This window comes from Lepus europaeus, chromosome 2 (assembly GCF_033115175.1).
Source record: "Lepus europaeus isolate LE1 chromosome 2, mLepTim1.pri, whole genome shotgun sequence".
Lineage (NCBI taxonomy): Eukaryota > Metazoa > Chordata > Mammalia > Lagomorpha > Leporidae > Lepus > Lepus europaeus.
The window spans coordinates 155478669-155492609 of NC_084828.1; the positions used below are offsets into that span (position 1 = coordinate 155478669).

General features: G+C 41.9%; 1 protein-coding gene across 1 annotated transcript in view; it reads right to left on the reverse strand.

The window, feature by feature from the left end:
• The window catches only part of EFHB (EF-hand domain family member B), a 65345-nt gene that overhangs the window by 10861 nt on the left and 40543 nt on the right, over positions 1-13941 (reverse strand). The window contains exons 7-10 of the mRNA XM_062215173.1: positions 13460-13543; positions 12825-12892; positions 7829-7983; positions 1199-1406 (exon numbers count right to left, since the gene is read on the reverse strand). Coding sequence (XP_062071157.1) covers positions 1199-1406; positions 7829-7983; positions 12825-12892; positions 13460-13543 — 515 coding nt within the window. The remainder of the gene's footprint in view (positions 1-1198; positions 1407-7828; positions 7984-12824; positions 12893-13459; positions 13544-13941) is intronic.

Sequence of the window (13941 nt, forward strand, 5' to 3'; positions counted from 1 at the left end):
TAACAATCCAAATACAAAAATTAAAGCAAGCACTGTACCATTATATAACAACTAAATTATAAGAATGTTTGAAATAACACACAGTGGTAACAACACTGATATAAAATCTTTGCTTAGCTTTGGTTGATAAGGTTGCAAATTGGTATGATCAGTTAGAAAGGTAAAATGAAAACAGAGGGACAGTTACTTCTGGGACCATAATAACATTCATAAGAAAGGAAATATAATTAGAAATCTTTTTGAGAAATGATAATCATTGTATAACCCATATTCCTATAAAAATATCTAGAAACAACCTGAATTTCAGAGTGGAGAAATAATATTCTCACATTAGCATGAAAGAACTAAAAATAGAATTGATTGAATTCATGAAAATATCTCTTCATGTAGAAATTTTAAAGTTAAATTTTAAAAAGATAAAAAAAAATACATTCACTGTAATTTTAGATATGCTTAAAATAAGAATTACTTCAAAAGGTTCAAAGAAAAATAGAATTAAAGGTAGGTTTATTTTGATTCAAAAAACAATTTAAATCCATGCATATAAGGAATCTTCAGTAAGTTCATGGAAAATGCATTATTATGAAAAAATTATGCATGGATTTTTAAAATCTTCCCACCAAAATAAACTTACCTTTTAATCTCATTTTTCCATGAACTTTTTGAAGGCTCCTCATATATAAATAGACACACTACATATGTATATATTAATCCTCATACATGGTTAATTATACAGGAAGATAATATGTGAACACAAAAATATTTGAACCAAACATAAAGACTATTGTAACTTTTGTACAAAATTTTAAAAATCAAATTTTCTTATGTCAAATTCTGTTTCACTATTAATTTCTCCTGAGGGAGAGAGGCTAATTACTCTAATACAAAGGTTTTCAAACACTTTTCTGAGGAACTGTCTTTGTTGTTTTGAGCTTCTATGTAAAAATCTTGCTTTTAATCTTTTTGAATGAAAAATACAAAGTTCCAAACTCAAAAGATACAAAGACAGATTAAAGAGTGAGACTCTGGAACTAAACATTATCATATTCCTTCCCACCCTTCCACAGATATTTTATGCATAAATAAATAAATAATTTTATAAATATGTATGTTTTATATGATATTAAAGTTGACAAGAGTTGGGTTCCTTAAAAAATGAAAATATCAAGAATTCAGCAAACCTTCAAAAGTTAAGTACCTTTAATAATGACCCTCTCTTCACACTCTTTAAGAAGCATTTTGTCTTTCCAGTTAAGAAAATTTGCAAATTCTAGGTAGTTAATAAGGCCGTCATTATCCACATCACAGTAGTGAAACAGCTGGTCCAGGAGGGTCTCATCTAAATGCAGGCTGGCCTGTTCACAAGCTTCCTGCAGTTCTGCTTTATCTATCATCCCATCTCCCTTCTGTTAGACAGGAAGCACAAAAAAGAAAGAAATGACCATTGTCTTCCAGAACAGAGTGGGCAGCATCTCTATCATTTTGCTTAAGAAAAAAAAATACCTCTAACATAAATTCAAATACTTGATTTCCACCTTCACAGAAGATGAGTTAAATGTTAAGTGACAGTGACCCTCTTCGCGTCGACCTCATACATACACACAGTACTGGCTGGAGAAGGATGTGGCTCAGAATCTTTCATCCTTTTTGTTTAATCATTTTCTTTAAATCACGCTGTCTACATTGTGATAGCGCAGACAAAACCATGATTTGGGTTTGACATTTCATTTGCCCAATGTTGTGCACTTTTGACAGCTCTCTATGACTTTCCATGCTTATGAAGTTTTCAGCACCTCATGTGTTCCCACTGGGCACTAAGTGGTCCTTTACTGCATTGCCTGTTAATGAGGAGGAATTGCGAAGGTAGTTGAAGGCCAAATACAAGGGAGGTGGATTCAATGACAGTTTCCTGGTTTTGACAAAACTCATATAGACAAGAAGGACACATTATAAGTCTGGTGTTCAGCCCTCATGGCAACAACTGTCCCTAAGAGTTTCTGGAGGCTGGTGCATAGCAGGTAAAGCTGTCACCTGTGACGCCGGCATCCCATATTGGTGCCGGTTGGAGTCATGAGTCCCGGCTGCTCCATTTCCGATTCCAATCCCTGCTAATGGCCTGGGAAAGCAGCGGAAGATAGTCCAAGTGCTTGAGTTCATGCCATCCACATGGGAGATCCAGAGTAAGCACCGGGCTCATAGCTTTAGCCTGGCCCAGCCCCAGACCTTATAGCCATTTAGGGAGTGAACCAACAAATGGAAGACCTCTGAAGAGTGACACCCCCCCCTCTCTCTGTGTCTCTCTCTCTCCTTCTCTTTCTCTTTCTACTTCTGTCACTCTCTGTAACTCTTTATTAAAAAAAAAAAAAAGAGCCATTTGCAGAGGGTAGGAGGGCAGAAGTCTTGCCTCCTCTCAGACAACAGTTATGTGCAGAAGGACCACCGCTGAGTGTGAAGGCATTTCTGAGGAGCTAATTCATGTGGGAGGTGAGGGAGTGGTACACACAATGCTTGCTACGGAGGAATGGCAATAGCTGGGGCAGCATATCATTCACCCTCCTGCATTCTATCAAGCCAAACTCAAATCCATTCACGGATCATGGTAAAGGTCTAAGTTGGGGAAGAGAGGGTGTTGTTTTGCAGTGGATCATAGCTGCTGTAGCAGGTAAAGCCGCCACCTGCAGTGCCGGTATCCCATATGAGTGCCAGTTCGAGCCCCAACTGTTCCACTCCCGATCCAGCTCTCTACTATGGCCTGGGAAAGCAGTGGAAGATGGCTCAAGTCCTTGGGCCCCTGCACCTGTGTGAGAAGACCCAGACAAAGCTCCTGACTCCTGGCTTTGGATCAGCTCAGCTCTGATTGTTGCAATCAATTGGGGAGTGAACCAGCGGATGGAAGACCTCTCTCTCTCTCTCTCTCTCTCTCTCTCTCTCTCTCTGGCTCTCCTTCTCTGTGTAATTCTGACTTTCAAATAAATAAATAAATAAATCTTAAAAAAAAAAAAAAAAAAGGAGGTATGGCGTCCCAGGGAGATTTCCCAGAAAGGAAATCTCTCCCAAAGGAAACCATAAATGAGTCATTGAGCAGTAATCAAGCTCATACCACCCAAGACTAGATTTACAGTGCTGGGGGAGGTGACTCCTGGAGAATGAGAAATTGCCCAATGAGATGGACCCTATGAATTCTAGGCAAATTCTTGACAGTGAGACCTTCATTCCTAGAAAGCTTTCCTAAGCACTGTGTTGAAACAGAATGAAACAGTGTCTTGACGATGGAGGTGCAAATGCCCCAGGTAAGGTAGGTTCCTTCTTAAAAGTCTCTGCTATAAGCCTAGGTCAACCATAATTGCAAACCCCACATCCCTGGCTGAAAAGCAATATGGGGTATGGCTATTGAATCAAGAGATCCCCAAAACTGAAACAGATGTTGTCAGTAACAACTTTGCTGCTTTAAACAGGGCTTTCAGTGGACTGCAAACATTGGTGGTTTGTTTCATTGAGCTACATGACATCACCATACCACCCAAAATTCAGAGTTAGAGCTTCTTTTTTTAAGATTTATTTATTTATTTTAAAGGCAGAGTAACAGAGAGAGAGAGAGAAACAGAGAAAGATCTTCCACCTGCTGGTTCACTCTTCAAATGGCTGCAATAGCAGCCAAGCTTGGTCCATCCTGGTCTCCCATGTGAGTGGCAGGGGCCCAAGGACTTGGGTCATCATCTGCTGCTTTCCCAGGCACATTAGCAAGGACTGAATGGGAAACAGAGCAGTCAAGATTGAACTGGTGCTCAAGTATGGGATATTGGTATGGCAGACCAATGGCTTAACTAGCTGTGCCACACTGCCCAGCCCCAAATGTTTCTCTCTTCCTGGTGCTGAGCCACCCTAGCCTTCTGTACCCATAGTCCCTCCCTTACCCTTACCCCAAATTTAACTGTTTTAAGCAGAAAGAAGATTAGGAGTGCAACCAAAGTCTCTCTGTCCCCAAGGAGTATCAAAGGTCCCATGTATCAGATATGCATGTATGTGGAAAAACTATAAGAAGGTGAAGACTGAAATTATCATAACTTTGGATATAGTCCCAGGTTGGGCAGGGTAAAGAGGTGTCTGGATTCAGCTATTGGGGTTGCTTTATGATGCTACTATCCTCAAGAATTGTTACATCTCGGCTGCCTCCTGGACAATAATCAGAATAAGAGAAGTGAGGGTTTTAAAGGCCTATTTTGAAAATGCAGGAGTCTATCATAACTGTCCCTCCTGTTATGACACATCTTTTCCCCCTGAGTAGCAACCCCAAGGCAGCAAGGGTGGTCTAACCTCTTGGTAGCAGCCAGACACAAACAGGATTTTAAGGGATTCAAATATTTCAGCCACTTGATTCTTTTGTTGGGTTGATGTGGTCTTGGGTTTGATTGAGTGCATTGCTCACCAAGTCCTATAATGGCCAAAATAGCAAATGAAATGGGCATCTGAAACTTTGCTAAAAATTCCTTTGCCCCTCTTGCACCCAAAAGTCTGGGTGAAAAAAGGGAATAATCAAGAGAAAAGGTGACGTTACAAGAACCAGTGCTATGGTGTAGCAGGATAAGCTGCTGCTTGCAATACTGGCATCCCATATCTAAGTACTGATCTGAACCCTGGCTACTCTACTTCTGATTTGACTTCTTGCTACTGCACCTGGGAAAGCAGCAGAAGATACTTTCCCAATACCTTGCCATCCAGGTAGGAGACCTATATAGTCTGGCCAAGCTACAGCTATTGTGGACATTTTGCGAGTGAATCAATGGATGGAATATGCCTCTTTATCTCTCTCTCTCTCTTGCTGATGCTCTGCCCTTCAAATTTATAAAAAATAAAGTTATAGCTACTGAAATGGGATGCACCAATTTTGTGATAACAGAAGGAAAGTAGCAATGGTGTTCTTGGTGAGAAGACATCATAGATCTAGGATATTCAGGGGAGTGAGGGACATTATGATACTTTATCTTTCAGAACACCCATTGAAGATTGCAACATAAAGAAAAATGTTCTCACACAGCTCCTCCAAACTGTCAGAAGCACTACAAATAGAAATGAATGCCTGGCAATTCTGACCACAATTTGAATGCTATTCTCCACAACCACATCAAGAAATGCTTTGGAATTAGCAGAGAGTGATCACATGGTATACCTTTGGATGTCTTCCCAACCCCCATCATCACCACTTAACGGGGTGAGCAAACACCCTTGGCTGGTGGCACGGACAAACAAGTTGGACTGACTCCATGCAACCCGTCCAAAAGCAAGGACTGGACACAATTATTGAACTTAACTGAGAATACCAAGGCCTATCAGCAAATTCATTTTAGCAAACTATTGTAGTTTTAAGTTAACAATGTTTACATATTGGCAACAAATGTATTCCTTAAGTGAGCATGAATTACTGAGTTCTACACATGCTTATTAGACAATTGTTTATACAAAGAGAAAATCATCAACTGACTTGCTAAGGCCATCCATCATCAATTACATAGTCCATGATAGCTAACAGCCAAAATCCCTGGTTGCATCTCTGACGTTATCGTAGCATTCAACTCTCACTCTATTCTACCACAATGGTTCGAACTGGGCCAGGCCAAAGCCGGAAACTATAAACTCCATCAGGATCTTCCAAGTGGTCGGCAGGAACCTCAGTACTTGGGCCATTTCCCTCTGCTTTCCCAGGCATGTATGAAGGGAGCTGCATTGGAAGAAAAGCAGCCGGGACTTGAACCAGAGTTTTCTTTTTTTTTTTTAATTTATTTATTTTTTTTTCTTTTTTTTTTTTTATTTTATTAAACTTTTATTTAATGAATATAAATTTCCAAAGTATAGCTTGTGGGTTACAATGGCTTCCCCCCTCCCATAACTTCCCTCCCGCCCGCAACCCTCCCCCCTCCCCCTCCCTTTCCCCTTCCATTCATGTAAAGATTCATTTTCAATTCTCTTTGTATACAGAAGATCAATTTAGTATATATTAGGTAAAGGTTGAACCAGAGTTTTCATATGGGATGCTGGTATTGCAAGCAGAGGCTTAGCCCACTGCACCACAACACTGGCCCCTTTAGTTGTATTTTGAGTGCTCAATAAACAATAGAATTAATTTTATAAGCCAAGAAGATTCAATTAGGAAATAATTGTTTGGTGCATTGTTTTTTCCATTAAATTAAATTTAGGCATTCGGTAATGCAGGATTGAAATAAAACTTATCTACAGCTGTACTAGACCCTCAGTGCAGCCTCTCAGAAAAAATGCTCCTTAAGGACTCTGAGCACTACACTATGCGCAGTAAAATTTAACTGTTTAAACGGCATATCAGCATTAAATGACTCTAAGTAATTTCCTTCCTGTTTAATTTAATTTCATCATAAGGAATGTGCCTAGTGGTTTACTCAGATAATCAACAACTGTTAAAGTAATCATATTTCTTACAATTACATTTAAAATGAAGAATTTTTAAAAGCCAGGCACTATGTAGTGTGGCAGGTTCTCTTAGTCATGTCACTGACATGTAAATTTCCGCAAACATCATATTTGGGAGATGTCCAGATTTGAGGAAAGTGTGAAACATAGTTATTTGAGCTTTCCTATTTTAATTCTGAAGATTAATTCTGAAGCTATTAATAGAAATTGGTCTCAGGGCTGGCACTGTGGCGCAGTGGGTTAAAGCCCTGGCCTGAAGCACCGACATCCCATATGGGTGCCAGTTTGAGTCCTGGCTGCTCCTCTTCCAATCCAGCTCTCTGCTGTGTCCTGGGAAAGCAGTGGAGGATGGCCCAAGTCCTTGGGCCCCTGCACCCACATGGGAGACCTGGAGGAGGCTCCTGGCTCCTGGCTCCTGGCTTCGGATCGACACTGCTCCAGCCATTGCGGCCAGCTAGGGAGTAAACCAGCAGATGAATTCTTGAATTCGGATGGAAGACCTCTCTCTCTGGCTCTGCCTCTCTCTCTGTAACTTTGTCTTTCAAATAAATAAAATAAATCCAAAAAGAAAAAAGAAAAAGAAATTGGCCTCTACTAAAAACCAAACACTTAGTTTTTTAAATATGCTTTTGAGGAAAATGTAGTTGATTACTACTTTGTAGATGGTTGTCCTTATATAATTAGTAAAATTTTATTTAAGATTTTATTTACGTGAAAGGCAGAGTGACAGAATGAGATGGAAAGGTAGAGAAAGAGAGATCTTCCATCCAGTGGCTCACTCCCCAAATGACAGCAAAGGTCAGGGGTGGGCCAGGCTAAAACCAGGAGCCAGGAACTCCATGGGTTCTCCCATTGAGTGGCAGGGGCCAGAGTACTTAGGCCATCACCTGCTGCCTTCCCAGGTGCTTCAGCAGAAAGATGGTAGAATAGGGGTAGCCAGGACTCAAACCAGTACCCAGATATGGGATGTCAGCATCAAAGCAGAGACTTAATCCACTGTGCCACAAAGCCAGAACCATCTGTCAAAATCGCTAGGCTCCAAGTCAGAGTTCCTAATTCAGCAAGTTGGGGTGGGCCTTAGAATGTGCATGTCTACGAAGTTCCTAGGTAACACAGATGACAGCAGCGGAACCACATTTTAACAATCACTCATCTACATCATTTTCTTTTGCAGGCTACAGTCTTTGATACTACCACTCAACTTCTGCATTTGCAAAAGCAACCACAGACCTGACTTAAAACAACATAGGCATGGTTGTGTTCCAGTTCAACTTTATTTGCAAAAACAGGTAGTAGCCCATGGGCCCCAGCTGCTGAGCCCTGATTGACATAAGCCTGCTGGGAACCACAAGCCCATGCATTACACCATAGCCTCTGCTCTCCTACTTGCCTTGTCATAGTGCCTAAAGGCTGCCAGCAAAGTGTCAAAGTTTTGGTAATTAAATTTCTTCAAGTGGTGTCGAACTGCTGCAATCAGGGCTCGCTGTCTATCCTTGCCTCGAAGATATTCACTGGGAAGTCTATTATGGATGAGGTCACCGGCTCCTATTGAAGAGAGAAGGAAAAGTAAGTCTTTTATATGAATTAAAAGTCTATCAATACTGTTTCCATTTAAGAGAGAGATTTAGCAACCTCTGTGAATTAAAATAAAAAAAAAAGGAACTCATATCTGACACTATTGTGCAGCACGTCAAAATCCTTGTATGTGAAAAAGTACATCAAGTAATTGATAAAGATCAATATTTCTGTTTTATGTTACTTCTCTGTTAAAAAGAAATCTAGGGGCTGGTGCCATGGCACAGCAGGTTAATCCTCCACCTGCAGTGTCGGCATCCCATATGTGTGCCCGTTCTAGTCCCGGCTGCTCCTCTTCCCATCCAGCTCTCTGCTATGGCCTGGAAAAGCAGTAGAAGATGGACCAAGTCCTTGGGCCCAGCACCCACATGGGAGACCCGGGAAGAAGCTCCTGGCTCCTGGCTTTTGATGGGTGCAGCTCTGGCTGTTGCAGCCATTTGGGGAGTGAACCAGCAGATGGAAGATCTTTCTATCTGTATCTCCATCTCACTGTGTAACTCTACCTCTCAAATAAATAAATAAAATCTTTAAAAAAAAAAGAAATCTAAAAAATGAATGGTTTGGGGCATCATTGGCCCCACTGAGCTGTCAAGGCCCTTTCCTAAGACCCTCGAGTGGCTCCTGGGTGACATTCATCTAACAATTCAAGGATATGAAAGCTAGGGGCCCTTCACTGTGCCCTGGAGTTAGCTGAACTTCTAGGACTGCTTGTAAAAGCTAAACTCAAGTTCCTTACTGCCTCTTAACATGAGTCTCCAGTTGGCCTTTAGTCTGTATATGAAGTTCCTATTTCTCGATCCTGCTTCCTCTATATCACCACTGGCTCATCCACAGTTCCATTAACTAAGAGACCTAGGCTGCACACCCACTTAGAGTTGACCACTTTGCTTCAGATGTGGTAGACTGGTGAATGTCACCAGGGGAGACCTTCTCCCTCTGTTCAGTTTCTACTGGCCTACACCTTTTCCGACTTCTTACAAGAACTCTCGGGCCGGCGCCATGGCTCACTTGGTTAATCCTCTACCTGCAGCACTGGCATCCCATATGGACACCAGGTTCTAGTCCTGGTTGCTCCTCTTCTGGTCTGGCTCTCTGCTGTGGCCCAGCATGGCAGTGGAGGATGGCCCAAGTGCTTGGGCCTGCACCTGGCTCCTGGCTTTGGATCAGCGCAGCGCCAGCTGTGGTGGCCATTTGGGGAGCGAACCAACAGAAGGAGGACCTTTCTCTCTGTCTCTCTCTCTCACTGTCTATAACTATACCTGTCAAATAAATTAAAAAAAAAAAAAGAAAAGAAAAGAACTCTCAGCTTTCCTGGAGCAAGCAATGCTGGCAGTTGTCTGGGATGCCCTGGATGGGTTAATTTAAATTGCAACATTGGTTGCAGTTTAAGACAACTAATATTACACCTACTCTGCATGAGGTATGCTTAATTCCTAATGGTGAATCAAGGATCTCTCAATAGTTTCTGTAGTTCCTGCAGTTGCTTATTTATTATCAAACCAAGAACTAATTATGCACATGTTGAGAAAAGTCTTGTTTTTTTTGGATAGATGCTGTGTGTGAGAAACTCACAACTAATGCTGGTTCCAGGGACAAGCCAATGCCTCAGACCAAGGGCATCTGAAATGGGGTCAGTTACCATCAAGTCATGCTCAAGTGGACAAGATATAAGAAGGGTTCTGGGGCCAGCACTGTGGCATAGCAGGTAAAGACGTTGCTTGCAATGCCAGCATCCTGTACAGGTACCAGTTCAAGTGCTGGCTGCTCCATTTCCAATCCAGCTCTCTGCTATGGCCTGGGAAAGCAGTAAAAGATGGCTCAAGTGCTTGGGCCCCTGCACCCATGTGGGAGACCTGGAGGAAGCTCCTGGCTCCTGGCTTCATATTGGCATAGTTCCGGCCTTTGGGGCCATCTGAGGAGTAAACCAGCAGATGGAAGACCTTTCTTTCTGTCTCTCTGCCTATGCCTCACTGTAACTCTGCCTTTCAAATAAATAAATAAATCTTTAAAAAGAAGAAGAAGGGGGGGAGGGGAGGGAACAGGGAAGGGAGAGGAGGAGGAGGAGGAGAAGGAAGGGTTCTGGGAGTGAAACGCAACACTGCTAGGGCAGAGTTCTGACAAATATGCATGGCCTCTTTTCCTCCTTCACACCCCTTCCTCAGACATAAACTCTTTGGATGGCCATTTAGGTAAGGAAGGTCTTTCTTCTTCAACCAGATGGCTCTTGGTTGAGTGTTTCTGTATCTTTAGGGTGTCTTTCCTCTCCATTAACATATAAAGAAAGTCATTTCAGTGCTTGTTTCTCCCATGTTTCCCACCATGACCCCGTCAGATTTAACTGCCTGGTACGTGAGACCTATGCTTATGCCTTCTTTTAGCCCAGCCTCAAAAGAATATTTATGAAGCTGATGTCAAATCACTTGCAATTTCTCAGGAACTATTTCAGAAGAACTGCAATCAAATGTGCCAGGGAAGGCAGCGAAAGATGGCCTAAGTTCTTGTGTAACATGTGGGAGACCCAAATGGAGTTCTGGGTTCTTGCCTTTGGCCTGGCCCAAACCTGGCTGTTGTGCTCACCTGGGGAATGAACCAGCAGATCAAAGACCTCTCTCTGTCTCTCTCTCTCTCTCTCCATCTCTCTCTCTCCTTTCTCTCTCCCCCTTTCTCTCTCTTTCAAATAAAAGAAAAAGTACAAGCTCTGGCCCTAAGAAAGATCCTGACCTAGCTGGCAGTCAGAAAAGCAGAACAGGTTTCTCAACTGTACCATTTTTGCAACTCATAACTATGAGGTACCACTGTCTACTCACAGCATCTTCTTCACTTTGCCTTTGCCCTGGTGCCTTTTAAGGACTGTCACTGCACTCTTCCTGGAGGCATCTTAACATAGTCACTAACCCCAGGAAGGAGGTATTCCTTGTGCAGCTGCCTTAAGTTTCCTGAATAAAGAGAAAACTATACCCCATATGTCCCTGGAAGTATGCAAACCCTGTAGCTTTCCACAGAATGAATGCTATCAGTTAATCCCAAACATAGTTAGAAGCAGCCAGAACCCAAAGTAGAATTAATCTGTGCCCATTTATGAATTCAAAAAAAGGTTCTTTTTTCACAGTGACACTACATAGCACCAAGGCTGGTATTTATTATTTTTTGAAATTATTAATATTTGGGGCAGGCGTTGTGGCGCAGAGGGTTAAGCTGCCATTTGGAATGCTGGCATCTCATAGGAGTGCCAATTTGAGTCCCGGCTACTCGGCTTCTGACCCAGCTCCCTGTTAATACACCTGAGAAGCAGTCAGTAATGGCTCAAGTACTTGAGCTCCTAGCACTCATATAGGAGACCTATATGGAATCCTTGGCTCTTAGCTTCACCCTGGCCCAGCCACACTGTTCCAGCTCTTTAGGGGAGTGAATCAACACTCTCACTCCAGCTCTAGCTCTCTCACACATATATACACTCTGCATTGCAAATAAATAAACAAACCTTCAAAAAGAAAACTATTGATATATAGCCCAGTCTTGATAAGCTGTAGCACATTTTCTACCCCACTTGGGCTTAGAAATAAGACAAAATCCTAATATGTTTCTTCTGTCACTTTATGGACCGACTGGCTGATTTCCTGGAGCAAGAGTGGGTCTGAACTATGTGGTGATAGAAGGGTGCTTCCTCAGATTTCAATGTGCTTACAATTCATCTGAAAATACTGTTAAAAATGCAGTTGTTGGGACAGGCGCTGTGGTGTAGCAGATAAAGCTGCTGCCCGCAGTGCCGCATCCCATATAGGCACCAGTTCAAATCCTGGCTGCTCCACTTCTGATCCAGCTCTCTGCTATGTCCTGGGAAAGCAGTGGAAGATGGCCCAAGTCCTTGGGCCCGTGCACCCACATGGGGGACTCGGAAGAAGCTTCTGATTCCTGGCTTTGGATCGACACAGTTCTGGCCATTGCAGCCATCTGGGGAGTGAACCAGTGGATGGAAACTCTCTCTCTCTCTTTCTCACTCTCTCTCTCTCTCTCTCTCTCTGCCTCTCTGTAAGTCTGCCTTCCAAATAAAATAAATAAATCTTATATTTAAAAAATGCAGTTGCTGATGCAGTAGGTCTGGGGTAGCACCCGAAATTGTATCTAAGCAACTCCTAGAGATACCAATAGTAACAAGTCCCTAGAACAACATCTGAATTCGTTCAAAAGCTGTCTCATTTCATTTGGGCATGTCAAATACAGTCTAAATTTATTTTCTTTTTTTTTTAAAGATTTACTTATTTTTTAAAAAGCAGAGTTACAGAGAAGCAGAGAGAGAAAGAGAGGTCTTCCATTAGCTGGTTCACTTCCCAGATGGCCACCACAGCCAGAACTGCACCGATCCAAAGCCAGGAGCCAAGAGGTTCTTCCAGGTACCCCACATGGGTGCAGGGGCCAAAAGATTTAGGCTGTCTTCCACTGCTCTCCTAGGCCATAGCAGAGAACTGGATGGGAAGTGGAATAGCCAGGACTGGAACCCGTGCCCATAAGGGATGCCAGCACTACAGGCAGCAGCTTTACCCACTATGTCATAGCACCAGCTCCTAAATTTATTTTCTAAACAAATCCAAACCCTGACCTACACTTTTGATATTTATTACAAGGGCTTTAAAATGTACCTATTTCAAACATAAAATGAAAATTCTTTTCTTGTGTTACACATTTTTCTCATTAATGCAAAATATTAAGCCTTTAAAACTAGAAGCTTTGAAAGAAGACGACAGTGAACTTAACATATAACTTTGAGGGTTTTGATTTAGTTGTTTATTTTTAAAGAGAATTTATATACTTACCATACTCTTCAGGATGGAGACAGGCTCCAAATGTGTGGCCTGGGGGAACATTCATTGTTTCTGCAATACTGTCAAAGAAAACAAAGCCTTTAGTTAAAATACCCACCACAGGGCACCCCTGGAACTTCAAATATGTTTGCCATATGTTCTTAGTAGCCTATATTTTTTCCCATAACCAAACTAGGAAGATCAAGCAAAAGTTCTCCAACTGATCTTTTGTCTGATCTTCCACTTCCATGAACAATGGCGAATGCTTTCACTGCCTTTCACAGCCAAGATTAAAAAAAAAAAAAAAATCACATTCAAAGCAAAATGATGGAAATGTAGAGAGTGAAATAGAAACAGAGAAGACAGAGCAAAATGTAAACACGATGAGTTAAACTTCTGACTTCCCAGAAATAAATCCTTACCTAAAACTCTCCCTCCCTGCTCTCCAAAGGCTAGCTCCTTACTGGAGAACTCACCATTCTCCTGGAATCGCAAATTCTAAAGAAACTACCAGAGTTCTGCTAAGTAACAACGAAAGAATGATATGTTATTTAATAGACTGAATCTAACAAACTAACATTTACCACAAGAGTGTTTTTTAATTTGATGCAAATACGCTGGCACTATGAAGTTAATCATTAACTTACGGATCTAAAACTTTTCCAAGTTTATGCTGAAACTTTTCATTGAAATCATCAACTCTCTTGGATACAATCTTGGCTCCTCTTTTCCTGTAAAATTAGAAAATAATTAGGTATCTCTAATGTTAAGAGATAAGGCTTAAACCCCCAAACCTGATTAAACTGGGCACAGATAGATCATCTAAAGGCTACTACAATGTTTACTACTCAAGAAAGCCCCCCACCTGGGACATTCCAAACTGCTAAGACCATCACTGTAAACTTCAATTCCTTGATGCGCATCCCCCACCCTCCTTATCAAGGTCCATGTAGCACTAAGCACTTCCCCCAATAAGCAGTTTAAGAAGGGATTCAGCTTGCTACTCAAATGGAATAAACCCTAGCTACAAAACCCTGCCCTCTGTCCTGGCAGGCTCAGTGCCCACTCTCTTTACCCTCCCCAATCTACCCCTCCCAAAATAAAGTTTCTCCTTTAACTAACCGCCTTT